Source organism: Aquarana catesbeiana, unplaced genomic scaffold, assembly GCF_042186555.1.
Source record: "Aquarana catesbeiana isolate 2022-GZ unplaced genomic scaffold, ASM4218655v1 unanchor232, whole genome shotgun sequence".
Lineage (NCBI taxonomy): Eukaryota > Metazoa > Chordata > Amphibia > Anura > Ranidae > Aquarana > Aquarana catesbeiana.
Window position 1 is genome coordinate 784,353 of NW_027362660.1, and position 25,695 is coordinate 810,047.

At 44.8% G+C, this 25,695-nt stretch overlaps 2 protein-coding genes across 2 annotated transcripts in view; one reads left to right on the top strand and one right to left on the bottom strand.

The window, feature by feature from the left end:
* Window positions 1-25,695, bottom strand: part of LOC141121791 (uncharacterized) — a 428,955-nt gene that overhangs the window by 27,045 nt on the left and 376,215 nt on the right. The gene's annotated exons all lie outside the window — the stretch shown is intronic.
* On the top strand, window positions 6,248-9,588 carry LOC141121804 (uncharacterized). The gene is made up of 2 exons (XM_073611524.1): window positions 6,248-6,386; window positions 6,697-9,588. Exon 2 carries the CDS (start codon window positions 6,711-6,713, stop codon window positions 7,770-7,772), a length of 1,062 nt encoding a protein of 353 aa, XP_073467625.1. The 5' UTR covers window positions 6,248-6,386; window positions 6,697-6,710; the 3' UTR covers window positions 7,773-9,588.

A 25,695-nucleotide genomic window follows, 5' to 3' on the forward strand; every position in this document is an offset into this window, starting at 1 on the left:
CCATAACTACTGGTGCTTACTCATAGCTGACTCTTTAGACAAATAACAATGATTTATATACACATGCCAATATAAGTTAACAAAGTGGAAGAAATGGACTTAATTAAATAATTGAAAAATTGGTAAATTAGCAGATTCTTATTACACATGGCAACTTGATTCTGGTTGACACCACATTAAATTTACTGGGACCCATGTCCCACAAGGTGTTATTGTTTTGATATAATACAGACAATAAAGCCCAGATCGCTACTGAAATATGTACATTTCATGATGTATGTAACAGCTAATGATATACGGTATGTCTAAACCTCTAAAAACATAGATGGGAAGTAAAAACATTAAAAAGCAAAAAAATGAAAAAAATCAGGTAGATGATTGACAATTATTAGTAGATATGATTTATACACAGCATGTTTATTACATTGAATGTTTTATTATATATTCAGACTGGAAACCTCGGGGATTATAATATTGTTGTTAAAGAAGAGTATAAAGAGGAGGATGAGGTGTATGGAGTGATGGAGGAGTTTTCAGAAGGACACAAGGATATGATGGAGCCACCAAATACCAGGAACCCACCAGAGAGATGTCCTCATCCTCTGTATTCCCGGGATTCCACACAGGAAGATCACACCATCCCTCACTGTTACAAGGTTGGTGAGACAGAGGTTATCAAACACACTTATAGAGACAATGTGTGGATTTTCTATGTGATGTCAGAATAATAAAGCTTATATCTTACAGATGATATTCTCTCTCATTCTCTTGATTTAGAGTGGAGATCCAATCGATATAGAATTTGAGGTTAAATCAGAAGAAGAAGAGAGGTATGTGAGGGATGATCAGCAGTCTATGGAGGAGGATGGAATAACGGGGACATTTATAGAGGAGGACACTCCTACAGAGATCAGCACAGGTGGGTCAATAACACTAAATACATTCCTCCACCCATACTGCTCACTGATTGGTCCAGAGTAGGGCGGGGACTGGGTGATATCAGCCTGTAATCCCCTGGTCACTTTCCTGAGCTGTGTTCCCCGTCCTGTATTCCTGTATTTCTCTCGGATAATCTTCCTTCTCTGTGTTGCAGACACAATTTATGTATCTAGACTGGATTTATGAAGATTCTGGGGTTCAGCTGGCATCAAAATTTTCATTTTCACCATAGGCGTTACTAGACCTAGGCACCTGGGGTATGTGCTTTGGGTCTTCTGCCCCATGGCCGGGTCTGGTAAGATCTCTGACAGAACAATTCTCCCAGGGTTACTTGCTCTGTTGTCTGCTGGCTGTGCCGGGTGGAGGGATATGTCTGTATAGTCTCAGACCCAAGTCACTGAGTGCAGTCTCAGGAGATGGGAGGCAGCGGTGTGGGACCTCTGCAACTTGTCTCATGTAAACATTTAATCTTCCACTGATTACTGAACACCAATATTATGAGTCCTGACCCTTACACCAGAGCAAATGCGCCGGGCGAGGAGGCGTGACTGTGTGACGTGAGCGGTGCTGGGTGAGGAAGTGGGGCTGTATGTGACGTGAACAGCGCCGGGAACCCAGCAATTCAAATGAAAGCTGTTACAGTGGGCAATCCCCACTCTCTGATGATCGGCCAGCTCGACTCTTCTTCTCCTCTTTTCCCCTGGCTGGGACAACGGCTCCCGTTCAACCCCCATCTGCCGGTGATGCTCGCCCCTCTCCTCCGAGACAGCCCACTCTCGCCAAAATGCGAGTAGGTGCGTGGAAAATTTGAAGGCTGCCTTACACTATATAATTTATATTGTACATTCAGGGCTGTCTTAATGCATGGGCATCCCTGGGCACTGCCCAGGGGCCCCAGGTAAATGGGGGCCCCATGATAATCTTGCGTTATATCATAATTGCCAACTGTCCCGGATTTGCCAAGACAGTCACTCTTTTTACTAAGATGTCCCGGGATGGCTGTGTCCCGGACAGTGTCCCAGAATCTGTACTGTGCCCTTCTGCCTTCCCATACTGTGTTCTTTATGTTGATTAGTCTTAAATTTATGGCATTTTTTAAAAATGTTTTAAATCAATTTTATTGAAAGTAGTAATAGATATATGCTTAATTCTAATAACTATTTATACTTAGTGTTGGTGTGTAAGTTGGGGCAAGCTGGTATGGAGCCCCAGTGCATTAAGACGGCCCTGTGTACATTACATACTTCTGACCCCTGCACTATATACTCTATGTTGTACATTACATGCTCCTGACCCCTGCACTGTATACTCTGTTATACAAAGGAAAAAGGTTTGGGACTTTAAATGAGGTGTAGGACGTGTAAGTCCAATGGCTCCATCCCTGATATGCGAGACAAAAAAAGAGGGGGTTTGGGACTTTAACTGAAGCATGTACCTGGACGCAAAAATGCACTGTGGGTCTGAAAAGTGTTTTAACCACCTCAATACCGTGCACTTACACCCCCTTCCTGCCCAGACCAATTTTCAGCTTTCAGCACTCACACTTTGAATGACAATTACTCAGTCATGCAACACTGTACCCATATGAAACTTGCGTTCTTTTTTTTTACACAAATAGAGCTTTCTTTTGGTGGTATTTAATCAATAGTGTTTTTTTAATTTTATGTGCTATAAATAAAAAAAGACTGTAAATTTTGTGAAAAAATGCCATTTTCTTTGTTTCTGTCATAAAATTTTGCTAATTAGTAATTTTTCTTCATAAATTTTGGCCAAAATTTATACTGCTATATATCTTTGGTAAAAATAACCCAAATTAGTGTATATTATTTGGTCTTTGTGAAAGTTATACAGTCTACAAACTATGGTGCCAATCACTGAAAATTGATCACATCTGATCAGGCCTTCAGTACATCAAGTGAATCTCATTTCTTGAGACACTAACAAGTCAGGAAAGTACAAATACCCTCAAATTTCCCCTTTTTAGAAAGTAGACATTCCAAGGTATTAAGTAAGTAGCATGGTGAGTTTTTTTAAGTTGTAATTTTTTCGAACAATTCTTTGCAAAATGAAGATTTTTTTTGTTTTGTTTTGTGTTTTTTTTTTTTACAAAATTGTCTAATTATCAGGTTATTTCTCACACACAGCATATGCATACAACAAATTACACCCCAAAATACATTCTGCTACTCTTCCTGAGTATGGCGATACCACATGTGTGAGACTTTTACACAGCCTGTCCACATACAAAGGACCAACATTGAAGTAGCACCTTCAGGCGTTCTACGAGCATAAATGACACATCTCATTTCTCAACCACCCATTACTCTTTTGAAGGCCCTGGAGCACCAGGACAATGGAATTGCTCACAAAATGACCCCATTTTGGAAAGCAAACAACCCAACGTATAATATGTGAGGCATAATGTGTCTTTTGAACGGTTTATTTTTTTCCAGAGGTTTTTGGAAAATGTGGGAAAAAAAAATGAAAACACATTTTTTTTTTTACACAAAGTTGTCAATTTATAAGATATTTCCAACACATAGTATGTATATAGCAAAAATAACACCTCAAAATACATTCTGCTACTCTTCCCGAGTATGGCGATACCACATGTATGAGACTTTTACACAGCCTGGCCACATACAGAGGCCCAACATTGAAGTAGTACCTTCAGGCGTTCTAGGAGCATAATTGACACATCTCATTTCATTCCTACCTATCACACTTTTGAAGGTCTTTGAGCACCAGGACAGTGGAATTACCCACAAAATGACCCCATTTTGGAAAGCAAACACCCCCATTGTATATTCTATGGGGCATGGGCTGCAAATAGATACTCGGGTACTCTGATGGGCTCGAGACAGGTACTCAGGTAACTTCATGAGCTGCAGACAGGTACACGGGTACTCTGATGGGCTGGTGACAGGTACTCGGTTACTCTGATGGGCTGGTGACAGGTACTTTGTTACTCTGATGGGCTGGTAACAGGAACTCGGTTACTCTGATGGGCTGGTGACAGGTACTCGGTTATTCTGGGCTGGTGACAGGTACTCGGTTACTCTGATGGGCTGGTGACAGGTACTCGGTTACTCTGATGGGCTGGTGACAGGTACTCGGTTACTCTGATGGGCTGGTGACAGGTACTCGGTTACTCTGATGGGCTGGTGACAGGAACTTGGTTACTCTGATGGGCTGGTGATAGGTACTCGGTTACTCTGATGGACTACAGATAGGTACTCATATGGACTGTGACAGGTACTCAGGTACTCATATGGACTGTGACAGGTACTCAGGTACTCATATGGACTGTGACAGGTACTCAGGTACTCATATGGACTGCGACAGGTACTCTGGTGAACTGTGACAGGTACTCGGGTACTCTGATGAACTGTGACAGTACTCGGGTACTCTGATGGACTGTAACAGGTACTCAGATGGACTGTGACAGGTACTCGGGTACTCAAATGGACTGTGGCAGGTACTCAGATGAACTGTGACAGGTACTCGAGTACTCAGATGAACTGTGACAGGTACTTTGATGGGTGGTGACAGGTCCTCTTTATTGGGGGGGAATCAGTGTGACTGGTGTACACTGTAAGCGGTAACGAGATGTTACAGCAATCTCCTTCTCATACACGATCGGTGTGTGAGAAGGAGAACCCGGTAACATCTCGTTACCGCGGTTTGTTGACATTTAGTGATCAGCTGTGAAAGGATCACAGCCGATAACGTGGTAAACAGCCTGCGGCCAATGGCTGTTTACCAGCGTTGGTGACGAGCAGTGTTCCTGGGACATCCGCCGTGCAAAGTGGGTCGGTACCACCTGTGATCGGCTGTGACTTTATCACGGCGATCACATGGTAAATAGCCATTCCCAATGGCTGTTCACCCCCCCTCGATGGCGAGCGGTGTCTCCATGACACGCCACCACCGAAGGAACAGGGATGCATGCACACGATTGCACGCATTCCCTGTTTAAATGGAGGGCCGTCATATGACGCCCTCCCAGAACGAGAGCCGTGCCGCCTGGCCGTCATATGCAAGCGGTTAATAACATATACTAATACAGATAAAATATGACCACAATGCAGGTAAAATAAGTATAGCTGTAATATAAAATACAATATGTACACATAGTAACATAACATGGAGGTGCAAATGGTATCATGCCCACTATCAACCTTCATGTTGCACATGATATATCACAAAACATAATCGGCAAAATGTAGCATGGTCAGACATGGTTGGTAAAAAATATAAATGTAATTGTGTATGATGATGTCGCTTTGGCATCAGAGAAAGCTTGACGCGTTTCGTGGAAATGTCCACTCATCAGGAGCGTATGTGACAGGAATATCTATGGAGTATATATAGATATAATGAACATCAGTCTGACTAAGAAAAGAAGAAGTATAAAGAAGGCAGATAAAATGAGTAAACCTCATCTACCCATACTCACAAAAATGGACAGTGGGTGTGGCATGTGGTGGCAGGCACAAGGTGGGATGAGAACATCACATCTCATGGGAGCTGAGGCGGAAATATACGAAAGCTTGGCATCAGGTGGTGTTAAAAGGTAAGGTGTGTCAGGGAATGTATTCACCTCGTGAAGAGAAGTGATGGAGTATAACTCATCATCAAGGACCTATGATGAATAATATATGGGTGTAAACAGTGTTGAACCCAGTATAGGGCCAGTATTTTCCTGTCGCATATGCTCCTGATGAGTGGACATATCCAGGAAACACATCAAGCTTTCTCTGATGCCACAGCTACATCATCATATACAATTATATTTATATTTTTTACCAACCATGTCTGACCATGCTACATTTTGCCAATTATGTTTTGTGCTATATCATGTTCAACATGGATGTTGATAGTGGGCATGATACCATTTGCACCTCCATGTTATGTTACTATGTGTACATATTGTATTTTATGTTACGGCTATACTTATTTTACCTGCATTGTGGTCTTATTTCATCTGCATTAGTATATGTTATTAAAAACAATTTACAGACCCACGGTGCATTTTTGCGTCCAGGTACATGCTTCATTTAAAGTCCCAAACCCCCTCTTTTTTTGTCCTATATACTCTGTTGTACATTACATTATTCTGATACTATAAAATCCTAACTGTTGTATCCTCTATAATAAGTTGTACATTACATAGGCCTGAATTCTTTTTCCACATTTTCTACCAGCTGGACATTTAATATCTGATGATTTGTTTGGAGCACAGACTTTTACATGTTGATAATAATGTGATAACATCCTCAAACTTTATCACTTTCTGTTTAAGGTTCCAATGAGGGAGGACTCAATAACTCAATAAAGGTGGTCTTCAGGATCAGTCCAGTCTTCATCTTGGTTGTTCTCCCCCCATCCTCACTCTCTGACCTCTGGTGGGATTCAGGCCCTCTGTTATTCATGACTAAATCATGGTAGGAAGTGCAGTACTTCTTGTGTTGGGAAGATGGCAATGAGTGATAGAGGGGGTGGGGACACTCGTCCTATAATCCCCTCATCATTGTCACTCCTATAAAAGACAGTTTTCTTTGTTTCCTCACTTTCTGACTAAGGTCCATGAATAAAGAAATGATCTGGTAGGAGATCAGAGGACCCATTTACTAGTTACCTTGAGGGGGGAATTGTAAGATCCTCAGAGACAAAGCTGCCTGATGTGGGCGGAGTCCTGGTTTAGGGGAACCAATCTGCTCATGTCTAGTAATAATCTTTTTATCTCTATTTTAGTAGATGGACGGGAGATGAGGAAAACCTCAGAGGATTGTCTCACTTTGTCTCCAGACTGTAAAGTAGAAGATGAGGACATCACACAGTATAGTCCAGGAGAAAACCCGACTACCTCAAATGTCCATCCAGCACCACACAGTGTAGATGGACCATCGTATTCCTCTTATCCTGAGGAACCTCAGACTTTGAGGGACGGTGCTGTCCTTCCAACATATAAGAGGCCTTCCTGTACAGAGTGCGGGAAGTGTTTCCGTTGTAAATCTGATCTTAATGTGCATAAAAGATCCCACACAGGGGAGAAGCCGTTTTCCTGTCCTGAGTGCGGGAAATGTTTTTCACAGAAGTCCAATCTTTACACACATCAGAGATCTCACACGGGGGAGAAGCTGTATTCCTGTCCTGAGTGCGGGAAATGTTTTTCACAGAAGTCCAGTCTTAACACACATCAGAGGTCTCACACGGGGGTGATGTATTCCTGTCCTGGGTGTGGGAAATGTTTTTCACAGAAGTCCAATCTTTACACACATCAGAGATCTCACACCGGGGAGAAGATGTATTCCTGTCCTGAGTGTGGGAAATGTTTTTCACAGAAGTCCAATCTTTACACACATCAGAGATCTCACACCGGGGAGAAGCCATATTCCTGTCCTGAGTGCGGAAAATGTTTTTCACAGAAGTGCGACCTTTACATACATCAGAGATCTCACACGGGGGAGAAGCTGTATTCATGTCCCGAGTGTGGGAAATGTTTTTCACAGAAGTCCAATCTTCTCAGACATCAGAGATCTCACACAGGGGAGAAACCGTATTCCTGTTCTGAGTGCGGGAAATGTTTTTCACAAAAGTCCAATCTTTACACACATCAGAGATCTCACACAGGGGAGAAGCCGTATTCCTGCCCTGATTGCGGGAAATGTTTTTCACAGAAGTTCAATCTTACCAAACATCAGAGATCTCACACGAGGGAGAAGCCACTTTCCTGTCCTGAGTGCAGGAAATGTTTTTCACAGAAGTCCAGTCTTCACACACATCAGAGATCTCACACAGGGGAGAAGCCACTTTCCTGTCCTGAGTGAGGGAATTGTTCCTCACTGAAGTCCTGTCTTCCTGTACATCAGGGATCCACACAACCTTCGAGGTGTATTAGTGTCTTAAGGGTGGGAAATGTCTTCTATATGAATGTTGCTGGACATCACAGCTCTCATGTGTGGAAGAAGCACACCCTGATATACACCTCAGATATACTCCATGGCTGATCTTCATCATGTAAGAAACAGTTCCAGGGATGTGGACATTTTTTTTAAATTCGACTTGTCCAAGGGTCTAAATCGGGGTCCCAATCTCCTTGTCCCTTATGACAATCTCCTTGTTCCTCATCTACCAAAGAGCTCAGCAACGGTGTGGGAGTTCCTTGAAAACTACAAGCCAACATCGGCAAAGGACAGAACTCTGTGAATGAATGGCACGGCCGCGCTCTTTTCATAAAGTGACAGCCGGTATGGGGAACTTCTCCCCGCACTGCTGTCACACAGAGGGCTCGGATCGCTGAGCCGCTGCAGGAACATCGAACATGTTCCCGAAGGTGAACGCTTCCTTTAACCCTTTTACTGCCTCAGATGGTTTTGCATTTATTGTGCCTACATGTTTAACCATTTCAATACTGGACACTCCCCCCCCCCCCCACTTCCTGCCCATGCCAATTTTCAGCTGTCAGCGCTCTCACATTTTGAATGACAATTGTGCGGTCATGTAACACTGTATCCAAATTACATTTTTATCTTTTTTCCCACAAATGGAGCTTTCTTTTGGTGGTATTTGATCACCACTGGGGATTTTATTTTATGTGCTACAAATAAAAAAAGACAGAAAATTTTGAAAAAAAAAAAAGTTGTTCTATGTTTTTGTCATAAAATGTTGTAAATAAGTAAATTTTCTCCTGAGCCGACAATGATGGGAACTGATGAGGAGGCACTAATATGCAGCACTGATAGATGGCACTGATGTGCATCCCTGATGGGCGCTGATGGGCACTGATTGACATCACAGACGGGCACTGCTGGGCATCACTGGTGGGGCACTGGTGATCATCGCTGATGGGTCCGCATTGATAATCAGTGCTGAATATCAGTGTAGACCCCCCTGTCAGGAGAGCCGCTGATTGGCTTTTTTCTACTCGTGCCTTGTCAGCATGAATAAAGGAAAGCCGATAAGCGACACTTTCTGGTTACGATGTGATTAGCTTTGATTGGACACAGCTGATCACATGGTAAAGAGCCAACCTCATTGGCTCTTTACTGAGATTGGAGATGCGGTGTGTCAGAGCGACTCGCCATGCGCCCCAGCGGCTTATTATTTGTCATATGACGTCCAGTCAGAATAATGGAACCCCCGCCTGGCCGTCATTCTGCTATTGGCCGGATGGGAAGGAGTTAAAAAAACATTTTAGGCCTGAATATTATATAAAAAAAAAAAAAAAAAAATTATATATTTTTCTGAAAGCAGACACCCTAGAGAATAAAATAGCAGTAGTTCCAATTTTTTTATGTAACACAATATTATCGCAAAAGTCTATGAAACGCAAAATTTCATTAAAAAAAACTCTAATGTTCATTTTAGGAGGCACAAAAACACAATTAATTACCCAATTTTTGGTAAAATACAGGTGATACTCGAAAAATTATAATATCATGTAAAAGTTAATTTATTTCACTAATGTAACTTAAAAGGTGAAACTAATATAAGAGATAGACTCATTACATGCAAAGCAAGATAGTTCAAGCCGTGATTTGTCATAATTGTGATGATTATGGCTTACAGCTCATAAAAACCCCAAATCCACAATCTCAGAAAATTATAATATTACATACAATCAATAAAACAAGGATTGTACATAGAACAATATCGGACCTCTGACAAGTATAAGCATGCATATGTACTCAGTACTTGGTTTGGGCCCCTTTTGCAGCAATTACTGCTTCAATGCAGCGTGGCATGGAAGCTATCAACCTGCTGAGGTGTTATGGAAGACCAGGATACTTCAATATCGGCCTTCATCTCTTCTGCATTGTTCGGTCTCATGTCTCTCATCTTTCTCTTGGCAATGCCCCATAGATTCTCTATGGGGTTCAGGTCAGTGGCATCTCCAGCTTTCATATTTAGGGGAGGCACATGGGGGGACAGGGACAAAAATAGGGGGGCAATATAAAATGCAAATATATATAGATAGATAGATATATATAGATATATCTATCTATCTATCTATCTATATATATTTTATCTATCCTGGGGCCCTTTACCCCTTTACTACGATCCCACAACGGCCCTTTCACATGTTCTGCAGTGAGCTCCCTTCCTACTGTATTGGGGCCCCCCAGGGTGACAGAGAACAAGAGATATATGTCACCAGCATACCAAGAAAATATAAGGGTCCAAAGCAGTGGGAGAACTATCAGGGTTGCAAAGGTTGTCTTGCCTCCGGGCCCTGGTGTTCTGCCACTGTGGGGTTCCCCAGCCTACTCTTGCTGTCCTGCCCCTGCTATTGACAGCGCTGGTCTGACATCTCTTGGAATTTACAGGCTGGTTCTCCTGTCCTAAGGACGGGAGAAATCAGTCTGTTTTTTCAGTAACTGAGAGTCCTGGTGAAGTCCTTCCTGCAACTCGCTCTTCTCCCTGCCAATGAGGATGCAGGGGAAGGAGCAGATCGGGCGGCCGTGGTTGTGTGAGTGCTCGCATTATGCAGTGTCAGCGAGCAGAGAGAGGGGGGAGGAATCACCCGCAGGAGCTAACTGGGGATGTTCTCCCTCTCAATAGAGGCTGTGTTACCCCAGCGGTGGCCCGAGTAAGATGCGGCACATCCGATATGAATACAAACAAAAAGAAATTGCCTTTTTGTTAAAAAAAAAATAAATAAATAAAAAAAATATATATATATTTTTTGGGGGGGGCACATGGTGGGGCCCAGCATAATGTTGGGGGGGTCAGGGCCCCCTCTGCCCCCCCCCCTAGGGTCGCCATTGGTTCAGGTCAGGCGAGTTTGCTGGCCAATCAAACACAGTAATCCCACGGTCATTGAACCAGGTTTTTGTGCTTTTGGCAGTGAGGGCAGGTGCCAAGTTCTGCTGCACAGAGCTCGTTTGTGGAAAGAAGCATGAAGTGCTCCAAAATCTCCTGGTAGACGGCTGCGTTGACCCTGGACTTAATGAAGCACAGTGGACCAACACCAGAAGATGACATGGCTCCCCAAATCAACACAGACTGTGGAAACTTCACACTGGACTTCAAGCATCTTGCAGCGTGTGCCTCTCCATTCTTCCTCCATACTCCAGGTCCTTGGTTTCCAAATGAGATGCAAAATTTGCTCTCATCAGAAAAGAGGACTTTGGACCACTGAGCAACAGACCAGTTCTGTTTTTCTTTAGCCCAGGTAAGACGCTTCTGACGTTTGTTGTTCAGGAGTGACTTGAAAAGAGGAATACAACATTTGAAGCCCATGTCAAGGATCCGTCTGTGTGTGTCAGGGGATGGGGGCACTTTACCGGGGGGGGGGGGTGGAAACATTCACTCAGCCACCGAAATGCTTCCATCCGACAAGTAAACCTGCTCTTTGCTTGCCCACAGCAGGACTAAATGTTTAAAAAAAAACTACCTGTCCGGCCCTCAGAACTGCATGTCCCGGGTGTCAGGCGATAGGAATTGTTCATCCCTGAGTTTATAAGGAGATCAGAGATCACCAAAGACATGGATGAAGTGTTGTACCGTGTTGGCCATTGACAGCAGTAGAAAAATAAAAATGGAGTCATTACCTTTCATTGGCTGAGTACATTTTGTGGTGTAAGCTTTCACACTTAGAGGTCTATTAAAAAAAAATTAGTTGAACGAATGTGACCGGCATTCACCCAGCTGTGATGAATATTGGATGTATTTTATTTCATACACTGATTTCCTTGGCTCCATCTAGTGGTCATAATGCAGTATTGCGCTATTTTTGCTAATGGGGGTATGTCAAGAAAAATACCCCATTATGTTTACTACATGGGACTAGCAATCATAGGAAATCACTTTGCTACATTATGCTCAGAATTTGTAATGGCTGGATGAATGATTGTCACATTTCTATAAGTAGACCCCTTAGTTTCCTTCATCATACAGATAACTGAGATCATACTCATAGACTTAAAATTGCCAAAACAGCGCACAGACCCCCCCCCCGAGGTTCTTCTATGTATTTGGGGGACCTTTGAAGCGTCTGTGTGCTGTATATAAAAATAAAGAAGCCAGCAATGAAATGTCATTTTCTAGCAATTTAAACTGATTAATTTTTCTTTGTAAATGTCACTTTTTCTGTAGCCCATCCTACAGCAAGAATGAAAAAATGTATAGAGCCCCCCAAATATATACCAGACACTCTAAGTATAAGATGGATATTAAGGGGGGTACCTCACACAAAACAAAGTGTGTGCCCCCCCAGAAAATCCATACCAAACCCTTAATCCAAACATGCAACCTGGCTGACCAGGAAAGGGGGAGGGACAAGAATGCGGCTCCCCCCTTCTGCACCATACCAAGCCATGTGCCCTCAACATGGGGATGCCTTGTCAGGGAGAACCCCCTGTGGCAAAGCACCTTGCCCCCATGTTGATGAGGACAAGGGCCTCATCCCCACAACCCTGGCCTGGTGATTTTGGGGGTCTGGGGGGCATATCAGAATCTGGAATGGCCCAGATACCGCCCCCTACATGAATGAGTTTGGGGTACATAGGAGTACATAGCACCTCTACTCATTCACAAAAAAGAAATAAAGCAATAAAGACCCTCAATGTCTTTTTTTTAATAAAATCCCCCAAAAATTCTCTCATTGTAAATCCATCATCAATTCCGATGCCAACCGCCCACTGACTCCCAAATAACCCCCAATGACCCGCCACACAGGAGCGATCTCTCATGGTAACACTTGCTGACTGATATTATCCTGAGCTGTCATCAACTATATAAATGAAGGTGCAGGGATAGTGGTGACATCATTGCCCAGATATGGTCAGATTACAACAATGATGTCATGATCTATGCCCCACCCATTTGCCTACATGGCCATGTAAGTGAATAGGCGGGGTGAAGTCAGTGGTTGCTAAGGACGCAGCTGTTGCCGGCAGCCGCTGCTTCCCTAGAAACCAGTGACAGCCAGAAGCCATCACATTCGTCTGCACCAAATGCTGTAGACGTTGGATGTTCAGAAGAATGTGGGAGGAGCCAGTGTTCATCCAATCTTCTGTTCAGACACGGAGCTCCTCCCTAATGCAGATTATTGTCAGTGTGTGGAAGTGATTGTATCTGGGAGACAAGAATCTGTATGTGTTTATCACTACCCGGCACATCCATCGTTGGTGTCAATGAGATAGAAAAAAAAGTCTCATCATTGTTGTCAGTGAGATAAAATAGGTCCTATCGTTGGTGTCTGTGAGATTAAAGCCAAGATTTGGCTTCAGTAAGATAAAATAGGCCCTGTGATTGGTTTCAGTGAGATAAAATAATCTCCATCATTGGTGTCAGTAGGAAAATAAAACCCATTTTTGGTGTCAATGAGTTAAAATCAGCCCATCTTTTCTGTCAGTGAGATAAAATAAGCTCCATTGTTGGTGTCACGGAAATAAAATTAGCACCACTGTTGATGTAAGTGTGATAAAATAAGAACCATAATTGGTGTCAGTGAAATAAAATAAGTTCTATCATTGGTGCCAATGGAATAAAATAAGTCCAAGTGATGGTGTCACTGAAATAAACTAAATGAAATAGAATAAGTACCATTATTGGTGTCACTAAGATACAATAAGCCCCTTTGTTGGTATCAGTGAGAATAAAGTGTAACCCCAGCCCAGCATTGGTGGTCAGTGGTGGTACTTACCTGATCACACATCTCCCGCTGCCTCTATGCTGATGTCCTACTATCACTGCCAGAAAGGAGATCACTTCTCCCCACAGTCTGCTATAATTGCAGTGCCTGGTGATGGAATCCACAGAGTGTTCTAGCCATCATCCCCTCACTGACACTCCGCACTCTGAGTCCTGGAACCTGTAAGATGAGGACATATTGGGACAATAGACTAAATCCCACGACTGTCCTTTATCATCCAGGAACACTTGGCAACAATGGCAAGGCCGTGTTCACAATATGAGATGTTTCTCAGGGCTGCAGTTTCTCTGAGCTCCACAAGGTTGTGATCTCACTTCTACCCAGACAGGAAGTCTCTATGGAATAAAGACAGGATGTGATGTCATGCACTGACAGGAAGTGATGTCAGGTAGACAGACAGGGAGTGATGTCTGGTACCAACAGGGAGTGACGTCAAGTACTGACAGGAAGTGATGTCAGGTACGAACAGGAAGTGATGTCAGGTAGACAGGAAGTGATGTGAAGCACATGCTAGGAGGCTCCTGTTAAAGCGGGAGTCCCGCGAAAATTTTTTTTTTAGATGTCAGCAGCTGCAAATACTGCAGCTGCTGACTTTTAAAATAAGGTCACTCACCTGTCTCCGGGTCCAGCGATGTCGGCACCCGAGACCGAACCGTCCCTCGATCCTCGGGTGCTGCCGCCGCCATTCTATATGAATGAATGAATGAAGGATTTGTAGAGCGCTGCAAATGCGAACTGAATCGCCTCAAGGGATCTCAGTGAGTGAATCAGGAAGTGAAGCGTTGCGGCTTCACTTCCCGATTCCCTACTGCGCATGCGCAAGTCGCGCTGCGCTTTCTCAATGGTCCCCGCTATCTCCTGGGACCTGTGCCTTTCCCAGGAGACAGCGGGGGAGTGCGGGAGGGGGCGTGACTCCCATGGGAGTCTATTCCCGGAAGTGGGTGCAGATACCTGTCTTAGACAGGTATCTGCACCCCCCTCCCCCCTGAAAGGTGCCAACTGTGACACCGGAGGGGGGGAGGAATCCGATGAGCGGAAGTTCCACTTTTGGGTGGAACTCCGCTTTAAGGTTCTTCCAAAAAAGTTTGGTACTTTAAATAAGTGACACTTCTACGCTTGCACTTCAGATATTTGCACAAAGCGACAGCAAACTACTTTACAGATCACCAGACTGCAGGTGACCTTATTTCCAAAACATCTCTCCTTCCTCTTTGAAACATGTGGTCTTTACCTCCCCTTTTCACAGTTGCAGCCTCTCTCCTTAAATCTCTTTTTCCTTCATCCCTCTTCTCCACCACACAATCTGTATCTATCACCCTAACTTCTGCCCTCTCCTTATTACTGCACTCATAACCTCCTCCTAATTCTAATCCCACATGCTAATAAACCCCCAGGATGCTGAGGCATGTACCCTCATATAAAATGTACTCTATTACCTCCCTCGCTCTTCTGCTTCTCTTAACCTCTGGAGATATATCCCCAAACCCTGGGCCTCCCTTATTTAACTGTACCCAATGCACCCAGCACCATTACCCCACATCCTCTGGGAAGAGTCACAATCTGTGTAATTTAGTCTCCATTCCTCTTCTTTCCAAAATCAGCCTCCCCTGTGCCCTCTAGAATGCCCCCTCTGTCTGCAACAAACTCACCTCTGTTCACAACCTCCTTTTAATCTACATGCTGTCACCAAAACCTGGCTTAATGAAATCCAACACTGCTTCTGCTGCTTCCCTCTGCCATGGTGGCCTTCTCTGGACTTACTCCTTTAGACCTAGTGGATGCAAGGGTGGTGAAGTAGGAATCTACCCATCCCCACAGAGCACCTTCCAGGTTCTCCACTCTCCTCCCTCTCTGTCCCTCTCATCATTTGAAGCTCACTGTATACTTCTATTCTCTCCAATTTTCTTAACCACTTCAGCCCCGGAAGGATTTACCCCCTTCCTGACCAGAGCACTTTTTACAATTTGGCACTGCGTCGCTTTAACTGCTAATTGCGCGGTCATGCAATGCTGTCCCCAAACGAAATTTGCGTCCTTTTCTTCCCACAAATAGAGCTTTCTTTTGATGGTATTTGATCACCTCTGCCATTTTTATTTTTTGTGCTATAAACGGAAAAAAACGAAAATTTAAAAAAAAAATGATATTTTCTACTTTTTGTTATAAAAAAATCCAATAAACTCAATTTTAGTCATACATTTAGGCCAAAATGTATTCGGCCACATGTCTTTGGTAAAAAAAATGTCAATAAGTGTATATTTATTGGTTTGCGCAAAAGTTATAGCGCCTACAAACTAGGGTACATTTTCTGGAATTTACACAGCTTTTAGTTTATGACTGCCTATGTCATTTCTTGAGGTGCTAAAATGGCAGGGCAGTACAAACCCCCCCCAAATGACCCCATTTTGGAAAGTAGACACCCCAAGGAAATTGCTGAGAGGCATGTTGAGCCCATTGAATATAAATTTTTTTTGTCCCAAGTGATTGAATAATGACAAAAAAATAAAATTACAAAAAGTTGTCACTAAATGATATATTGCTCACACAGGCCATGGGCATATGTGGAATTGCACCCCAAAATATATTCAGCTGCTTCTCCTGAGTACGGGGATACCACATGTGTGGGACTTTTTGGGAGCCTAGCCGCGTACGGGGCCCCGAAAACCAATCACTGCCTTCAGGATTTCTAAGGGCGTAAATTTTTGATTTTACTCCTCACTACCCACAGTTTTGAAGGCCATAAAATGCCCAGATGGCATAAACCCCCCCAAATGACCCCATTTTGGAAAGTAGACACCCCAAGCTATTTGCTGAGAGGCATGTTGAGTCCATGGAATATTTTATATTTTGACACAAAATGCGGGAAAGTGACAAATTATTTATTTTTTTTTGCACAAAGTTGTCACTAAATGATATATTGCTCACACAGGTCATGGGCATATGTGGAATTGCACCCCAAAATACATTTAGCTGCTTCTCCTGAGTATGGGGATACCACATGTGTGGGACTTTTTAGGAGCCTAGCCGAAAACCAATCACCGCCTTCAGGATTTCTAAGGGTGTAAATTTTTGATTTCACTCTTCACTGCCTATCACAGTTTCGGAGGCCATGGAATGCCCAGGTGGCACAACCCCCCCCCCAAATGACCCCATTTTAGAAAGTAGACACCCCAAGCTATTTGCTGAGAGGCATGGTGAGTATTTTGCAGCTCTCATTTGTTTTTGAAAATGAAGAAAGACAAGAAAAAACTTTTTTTTTTTCTTTTTTTAATTTTCAAAACTTTGTGACAAAAAGTGAGGTCTGCAAAATACTCACTATACCTCTCAGCAAATAGCGTGGAGTGTCTACTTTCCAAAATGGGGTCATTTGGGGGGGTTTTGTGCCACCTGGGCATTCCATGGCCTCTGAAACTGTGATAGGCAGTGAAGAGTGAAATCAAAAATTTACGCCCTTAGAAAGCCTGAAGGCGGTGCTTGGTTTTCGGGGTCCCGTACACGGCTAGGCTCCCAAAAAGTCTCACACATGTGGTATCCCCATACTCAGGAGAAGCAACAGAATGTATTTTGGGGTGTAATTTCACATATTCCCATGGCTTGTTTGAGCAATATATCATTTAGTGACAACTTTGTGCAAAAAAAAAAAAAATTGTCTCTTTCCCGCAGTCTCCACCTGTATACCCCAGGGATGCTGGGCAGTGGGCCCAGATCCCCAACAGCATGACAGAGTGAGCCCAGTCACCCTGTCTTCTCTCCAGCGGCAGATATGTTCTCTGAGAGAGGCAGAGGATGGCTGGGTGAGTAATGCACTGTTTGGGATAATTTGTTTGGGGTACTGTGTGGGTACAGGCAGTAGAGGAGTCAACCCGTCTGGGGTCTCCTCCTGTGTTAGTCTCCTGCCGAAAGGGGAGAAATGTCACGGGCATGGCCAGAGCGGAGGCTGTTGGAGAGGACTGTGTGCAAGCCTGTTGCCCACCGATTATGGGCCCTAGCTTTTGAGGTGAATGAGAAATCCAGTCTGAACTGTATTAATCGGACTCAGTCATGTATATATTGTATGGGGACTCCTTACTGTATATTTGTGTCCCTGAAGAGGGAGGGGGGATTCCTCCAGCAGCCCCCTGCTGATAAGACTGATTCATTCTGTTGGGACACATCCTGTGAGGAGATGCTGGTGTTATCAACATGTGTTTATGTTAATTGAGAGAGCTGATCACATTAGCCACCAGCACTGGCTAATAGACGAATGGTCTAGGCTGAGGAGGGGGGAGATTGTTGTTTGTATTGTTAATTGTATTAATGTGTGAAGCTCGGTGCCCACAAGACTGTCATCTGGTCTGGGTACATTTTGTAGTAAATTAGGTCATGTTAATTAGGTTAGCTTTGAGTCATCCCTGCTGTATAAAGGTCTGTGAGATCTCAAAATAAAGGCAGTTCTGATGTACTCCAAGACTGGTGTTGTCTAGTTCTTGGGGTTCCTATAGCCAGATCCATTGGACTCGTGTTCCAGAACTTAGGAAGCGGTATATGACGGAAGCACTCAAGCGGAGTGTGGGGCGTTCCGTGACATTGGTGGCAAGCAGCGGGAAAGCTTCCTGAAGTCTGAAGTCTGGGACATCCAAACCTCCAACTGGATCCAAGATCAGCATAGCAGACTTCAGTCACCCCAGCGGAGATATGGACCTGGCATCAGAATTCCCGGGGCTGCTGCGGATCATCCTTTCAACGTACACCAGGACTGTGTCTGAGGATGAATACCTGGAGCTCAGGCAGCTGATTCGGGTGGAGCTCTGGATTGCAGCCCTCCGTCTCGCTGGTATAAAACAGGGCAAGTGCTTTCCAACCCAAGAGCAACGGGCCAGTGACCAACGGGCATTGCGGATGGCATTCCTGGGAGAGCAGCCCCAGGAGCAATGGGTGACTGAGTTGGACAGGTTGGTCCAGCAGGAGATAGAGCTGGACAATCGATATCGGGCTCTGCAATGGCACGCAGAGGAGGGATATTTAGGGGAGACAACAGAATGCTCTCCGGAGGGATATGACTTTGGCGGCCCTGGATTGCTGTGGGAGAACCTTACAGATCTTTTTATGTTTGGCGATGAAGGGGAACCTGACCTTGAGGACATGAGAGACTATAGAGAGTCTATGCTCGGTCTTGCAGGGGTCTCAGAGCTCAAACCTGATCTGGACCATTTGCTAAGGAAGGAGCAGCATCTGGAAAGGGCATACAGGAAACTGCTAGAACAAGTTCAGCAGCATGCCAGAGAATCGGCAGTGGAAAATCCGGAGATTGCCGTCCCCAAACCTGAAGTGCTGACAACAGGGCAGAGCTCTGCTAACCTCTGTCCAGAAATGATAACATCTTCTGGGTTCCATGGACAGGAGATGGTGAACCCCTATTCCCCGACATCAGTTGCAGAGACATGGGATTTGATAGACTTTTCTGCTGAGGAAGAACAACCTGATGAGCCTCCAGCAGAAGAGCTGCTATCAGAGCCAAAGTTCACTGTGTTCTGCCCAGCACCAACAGTGGCTTCGGCCTTCCTGAGAGAAGAGGTAGTCGGCCTTTCTCCCACAACACTGACAGGGACATGTGATTTTCTGCCAGCAGCATCTATGGAGTTAAAACAAACTTCTCCAGCTGAAGATCTGGTAACTGAACAGAGGGTCCAAGACCTCTGTCCCACACTTTTACCACTTCCAGAGACTGGGGATTTAATAGACATTTCTGTAGAGGAGGAACCACCTAGCAAACCCCCAGCAGAAGTGCTGGCAACCGGACAGAGGGTCCAAGACCTCTGCCCCACACCTGCAGCAATTGTGGAGGCTCAGGGTGAGAAGATGGCAATCACTTCCCAGCAGCAGATACAGGGGGAGAAGGGAGAGGAGGTGTGTGTTGTCCCTCCCCAACAGTTGGCCAGGGTGGAGGAAGTGGGCTTTCCTCCCCAGCAAAGATCCGTGTACCTGGGAGACAGTACCATCGACATGTCGTCCCAGCAGCCAGATGAGGGAATGGAAAAGGAAGCAGCCGGCTCACCTCCCCAATGGCAGCTACACAGTTTGGGAGTGGAGGAAGCCAGCTGCCTGCCCCAACAGTTAGCCGGAGCAGAGGATGCGGAGTCCCCAGCAGAAGTGCTGGCAACAGGGCAGAGTGCTACCAACCTCTGCCCAGCACCGGCAACAACTACAGAGTTCCAGGGAGGCGGGGCAGTCGGCCTCCCTCTCCAACAGTTAGCCGGAACAGATGGTGTGGGGTTTCCAGCAGAAGGGCTGGCAACAGGGCCGAGGACTGCTGGATTCTGCCCTCAACTAACAGAGGATGGATTTCCTGTGAAGGTGGATGGAACTTCAGTCTCCACCTGTATACCCCAGGGATGCTGGGCAGTGGGCCCAGATCCCCAACAGCATGACAGAGTGAGCCCAGTCACCCTGTCTTCTCTCCAGCGGCAGATATGTTCTCTGAGAGAGGCAGAGGATGGCTGGGTGAGTAATGCACTGTTTGGGATAATTTGTTTGGGGTACTGTGTGGGTACAGGCAGTAGAGGAGTCAACCCGTCTGGGGTCTCCTCCTGTGTTAGTCTCCTGCCGAAAGGGGAGAAATGTCACGGGCATGGCCAGAGCGGAGGCTGTTGGAGAGGACTGTGTGCAAGCCTGTTGCCCACCGATTATGGGCCCTAGCTTTTGAGGTGAATGAGAAATCCAGTCTGAACTGTATTAATCGGACTCAGTCATGTATATATTGTATGGGGACTCCTTACTGTAGATTTGTGTCCCTGAAGAGGGAGGGGGGATTCCTCCAGCAGCCCCCTGCTGATAAGACTGATTCATTCTGTTGGGACACATCCTGTGAGGAGATGCTGGTGTTATCAACATGTGTTTATGTTAATTGAGAGAGCTGATCACATTAGCCACCAGCACTGGCTAATAGACGAATGGTCTAGGCTGAGGAGGGGGGAGATTGTTGTTTGTATTGTTAATTGTATTAATGTGTGAAGCTCGGTGCCCACAAGACTGTCATCTGGTCTGGGTACATTTTGTAGTAAATTAGGTCATGTTAATTAGGTTAGCTTTGAGTCATCCCTGCTGTATAAAGGTCTGTGAGATCTCAAAATAAAGGCAGTTCTGATGTACTCCAAGACTGGTGTTGTCTAGTTCTTGGGGTTCCTATAGCCAGATCCATTGGACTCGTGTTCCAGAACTTAGGAAGCGGTATATGACGGAAGCACTCAAGCGGAGTGTGGGGCGTTCCGTGACAGTGGGTGTTTCATTTTTTTTTTCACACAGTATTTGCGCAGCGATTTTTCAAACGCATTTTTGGGGGAAAAAACACACTTTTTAAAATTTTAATGCACTAAAACACACTATATTGCCCAAATGTTTGATGCAATAAAAAAAGATGATCTTAGGCCGAGTACATGGATACCAAACATGACATGCTTTAAAATTGCGCACAAACGTGCAGTGGCAACAAAATAAATACATTTTTAAAAGCCTTTAAAAGCCTTTACAGGTTACCACTTTAGATTTACAGAGGAGGTCTACTGCTAAAATTACTGCCCTCGATCTGACCTTCGCGGTAATACCACACATGCATGGTGCAATTGCTGTTTACATTTGACGCCAGACCGACGCTTGCATTCGCCTTAGCGCGAGAGCAGGGGGGGACAGGGGTGCTTTTTTTTTTTTTTTTTTCCTTTATTATTTTTTTGCTTTTTTATCTTATTTTTAAACTGTTCCTTTCATTTTTTTTTTTAAATAATTTTTATTGTTATCTCAGGGAATGTAAATATCCCCTATGATAGCAATAGGTAATGACAGGTACTCTTTTTTGAAAAATTGGGGTCTACTAGACCCTAGATTTCTCCTCTGCCCTCAATCTCCCAATGGCGATGATTACTTTCGGCGAAATCTAAGTCATAAAATGCTTGTAGCTTCCGGTTTCTTAGGCCATAGAGATGTTTGGAGCCACTCTGGTCTCTGATCAGCTCTATGGTCAGCTGGCTGAATCACCGGCTGCATTCTCAGGTTCCCTGTTGAGACAGGAGAGCCAGAGAAAAACACGGAAGACGGTGGGGGAGGGGGGGGCATTCCCTCCCACTGCTTGTAAAAGCAGTCTAGAGGCTAATTAGCTGCTAGGATTGCTTTTACATGAAAGCCGACCTCTGGCTGAAAAGAATGATACCAAGATGATACCTAAACCTGCAGGCATCATTCTGGTATAACCACTCAAAGTCGTGAATGGCGTACCTGAAGACAAAAAAATGGTTAACAATAAAGCACAGTAAACGGTAAAGTATAAAACATTGCATACCTGAAAAGCAAACATGATAAAACATAATAACAATAAAACATTGCAGAATAGAATACAGTAAAAAAGAGCAGAACAATAGAGAGAGAATAGAGAGAAAGAGAACAATAAAACGACAACTATTTTTTTTTATTTTATATTTTTGTTTGTGTTTTTTTTTTTTTTTTTTTTACACTTTTTTTTGTAACTAACTTTTATAACTGTAACCGGTTCCAGGTTCGGGTCTCTCAAAATGCGATGGCATCTTGGGAGACAATGTGAAGTGTGCCTAGTCTGTGCAATGCTGTACCCTACGCTAATACTCAACTAGTGAATGGTAGCGTTCAAAACATTCACCAATGAAAAGACCAGGATTGTCAGGACAGGAGGGACAATAATAGCGGGTGTCACGCCTATATCCGCGCTTGCTGCAGACCCGACTTTTTTTTGGGGGGGTTCGTTGGGTAGGGGTACTCGGGAGGACATAAAAATGCCTCTCATGCAGCCGACTGCATTTGGTTGGGGATGCGAATGGGGGAAGTACGGGCGCTGCAGAAGCGGTGGGTTCCCAATTAGGATTTGTTAATGCAGCAGGAAGGGCATTATGGGCACGACAGGCCTGTGTTTGTCTTCTTGGTGGCAGCGGGACACTACTTGTGCTTGCCACCTCACCAGCTTGAACTGCACTTATGGGACTCGCCACGTCACCAAGTGTTACTGCAGTGCTGGTTTGACTACGACCGGGGTGTACTAGGCCGCTGGTGCTTGCCAGTTCACCAAAACGCTACCAAAAAAAAACTGTTAGCGATCGCAGGGATCAGGCCTGACTTTGCGAACGCTGCAGTTATGCGTTTAGTGTTTTGTAAGTGACAGTGATCGATCGATACTGCACTTGGGTGGGCTGGGCCGGGCAGAGGGGCAAAACGCAGGTGCTTGCAGGTATCTGGGCTGATCCCGCTAACACTGCGTTTTTGGGAACCCTAAACTGCTGGGGACGCTAGTATAGATCTGATCGGATCAGATATTGATCCGATCAGATACTATACCACTAAGGAATCGTATGCTGCGTGTGTGGGTGTTAGCGGTACTGGCGCTAATCTGACGCTGCCTGGGGCAATGCATATCACCGCCGGGCGATCAGGGGTCTAAACCTTTATTCGGTAATAAACGACGGGTGCCCTGACACTATAAAAAATAAACGAACTAACCAGCGTCACCCGTAACAGTTATACGGTGATCAGTGGTGAAAGGGTTAACTAGGGGGCAATCAAGGGGTTAAAACATTTATTAGATAGTATATAGGGGTCCCTGTCGCTATAAAACGCTGACGGCAAACCTAAATATTTAGCTCCCTAACTAGCGTCACCAGCGACACTAATACAGCGATCAGAAAAATGATCGCTTAGTGACACTAGTGACGGGGGGTGATCAAGGGGTTAAAACTTTATTAGGGGGGGTTAGGGGGGTATCCTAGACCTAAAGGGGGCTAACAGTAACTGCCCTAACACACTAACTGTCACAAACTGACACCAATTCAGTAATCAGAAAAACAAAAACAAAAAAAACTGCTTGGTGTCAGTGTGACAGGGGGGGAGGGGTGATTGGGGGGTCATCGGGGGGCGATCGGGGTGTAATGTGTGCCTGGCATGTTCTACTGTGTGTGTTTGTGTTTTACACTCACAGTGATGTCTTCTCTCCTCGGTCCTCTGTTTAGCATACAGCAGCAAAGAAAGATTCTCATTGGCTGGAAGCGATCGCGAGGGGGGGGCCACGAACGAATGGTCTCCCCCTCACCTCTCATCGCTCCCAGTCACAAGCCGACCGCCTCGGGCACCGGGGGGGTGTCCGATCGGACCCCCCGCCTGCAGGAGGCAGATCACGTACAGGTACGTGATTCTGCCTGCCCGTGCCATTCTGCCGACGTATATCGGCGTGAGGCGGTCGGCAAGTGGTTAAAGTGGATATAAACCCCCCCCAAAAAATGAATCAAGACTTGTACCTTGTACAGTATAGGAATTCATGTCATCTGTGCCCAGTCTTGCCACAAAGAGTTAATCCAGCTCTGAGCAATCCTCTTATCTTTTTTCAGTAAGATAAAAATGGACACATAGAGAAATAGGTGTCCGTTTCTCCCCCTTGCTATGAGTGACAGGTGATTTCCTTACCTCATGCACGAGTGTGAGAGAGGCATTCTGTGTACTTTACATCCACTCTCCTTTCTTCTCCAGCTCTCCCAGGATTGGCTGCTTCACACTTCAGCACGATTGGGCATGCTGAAGTCATGTGGTGACCTTCCTGGGTTTTGACTGGATGTTAGTGATCATGGGGCATAATCCACAAGACCAGCAGACCTCTCTAACAATCATTTTCCTCTCTCTGATCACCACCTTATTAGATGCGCTCTCTCTCCCTGTTTTCCACCACCTTTCCCTCCAATCGCCTAACAGTCACCTGTAGAAATCTTGCCACTTCAACCCTTCTCTTCTCTATTCTGCTCCTGACCACCTCTATGACAAAATCTAACCCCTGTCAGCCAAGACCGGAAGTACTCTGTTGTTAGCTGGAATTACGATTTTTAAACTGTAAGTTACTGCTGTTTGTTTTAAATAAAATTTTTGGAAATACTGCACGATGGAGCCATCCCTTTGTATTTCATGTCCTCACCGCATTGGCTAAGCCTAAAAATCCGCCATTGTTGTGATGATCGTTGGAAGTCGATCGATTGCTGTGATCTGTTTACTCCATACTGAAGGCTTGACTTGACCCGTAGGGTTCTCCATTAGAGGTGAGAGGCTGGGGGAATCTTGTGGCGCACCACGGATTGTGTTAATGATTGGAGGAAGTTTACACCGATCAAATATATTTGAGGCACATGCACTTTGTGTTTTTTGCATGAACTGTTATATGAAGGTTTGCTCCCTCCGCACGGGAGTTTAACTGCACTTTTTGGACTATGCACTTTATTTCACCATATGCACTTTATGAGAATACTGGATGTGTATAGAATTTTTACTTTTTTGTTCACATTAGTTCAATTACCTGCACCTTCTATGAATTATTCAATGTTTTAGTGAAGAGTTGTCACGTTTATGTGCTTATAAACTGGCCGCGGCATTTTTGTTAGCGGTTGGAATTTTTTCTGTTTAGATTTATTATTTTATATGTCACCTTAGTTAGTGCCACATACTTTATTTATTTCTACGCTAATGACACCCAAATCTATCTCTCTACCCCTCAGTTCACTCCATCAGTCTCCTCACGTATCACTAATTTACTGACAGACATCTCAGTCTGGATGTCACACCACTTCCTCAAACTCAATCTATCTAAAACCAAGCTCATAATATTTCCTCCTCCACATACCCCTTCCCCTGACTTCTCTGTCAAGATCAATGGCACAACCATCAACCCGGTCCTGCATGCCAGGGTCCTAGGACTAATCCTGGACTCTGAACTCTCTTTTCAGCCCCACATCCAATGCCTGTCCAAAGCTTGCCCCCTCAACCTCCGCAACATCTCCAAAATACTCCCGTTCCTAACCAATGACACCACAAAGCTCCTAATTCACTCCCAGATTATCTCTCGCCTCGACTACTGCAACTCCCTTCTCATTGGCTTACCTCATCCACCTTGCAAACTGCTCAGAGCCTGCTAACCCCTCTCTGAAAATCCCTCCACTAGCTCACACAATGAATTAAATTCAAAATACTAACAAAAATGTACAAAGCTATCCACAGCTCTGCCCCAGCTACTTCACTAACCTAGTCTCTATATAATGACCAAATTGTTCTCTTAGTTCCTCCCAAGGCCT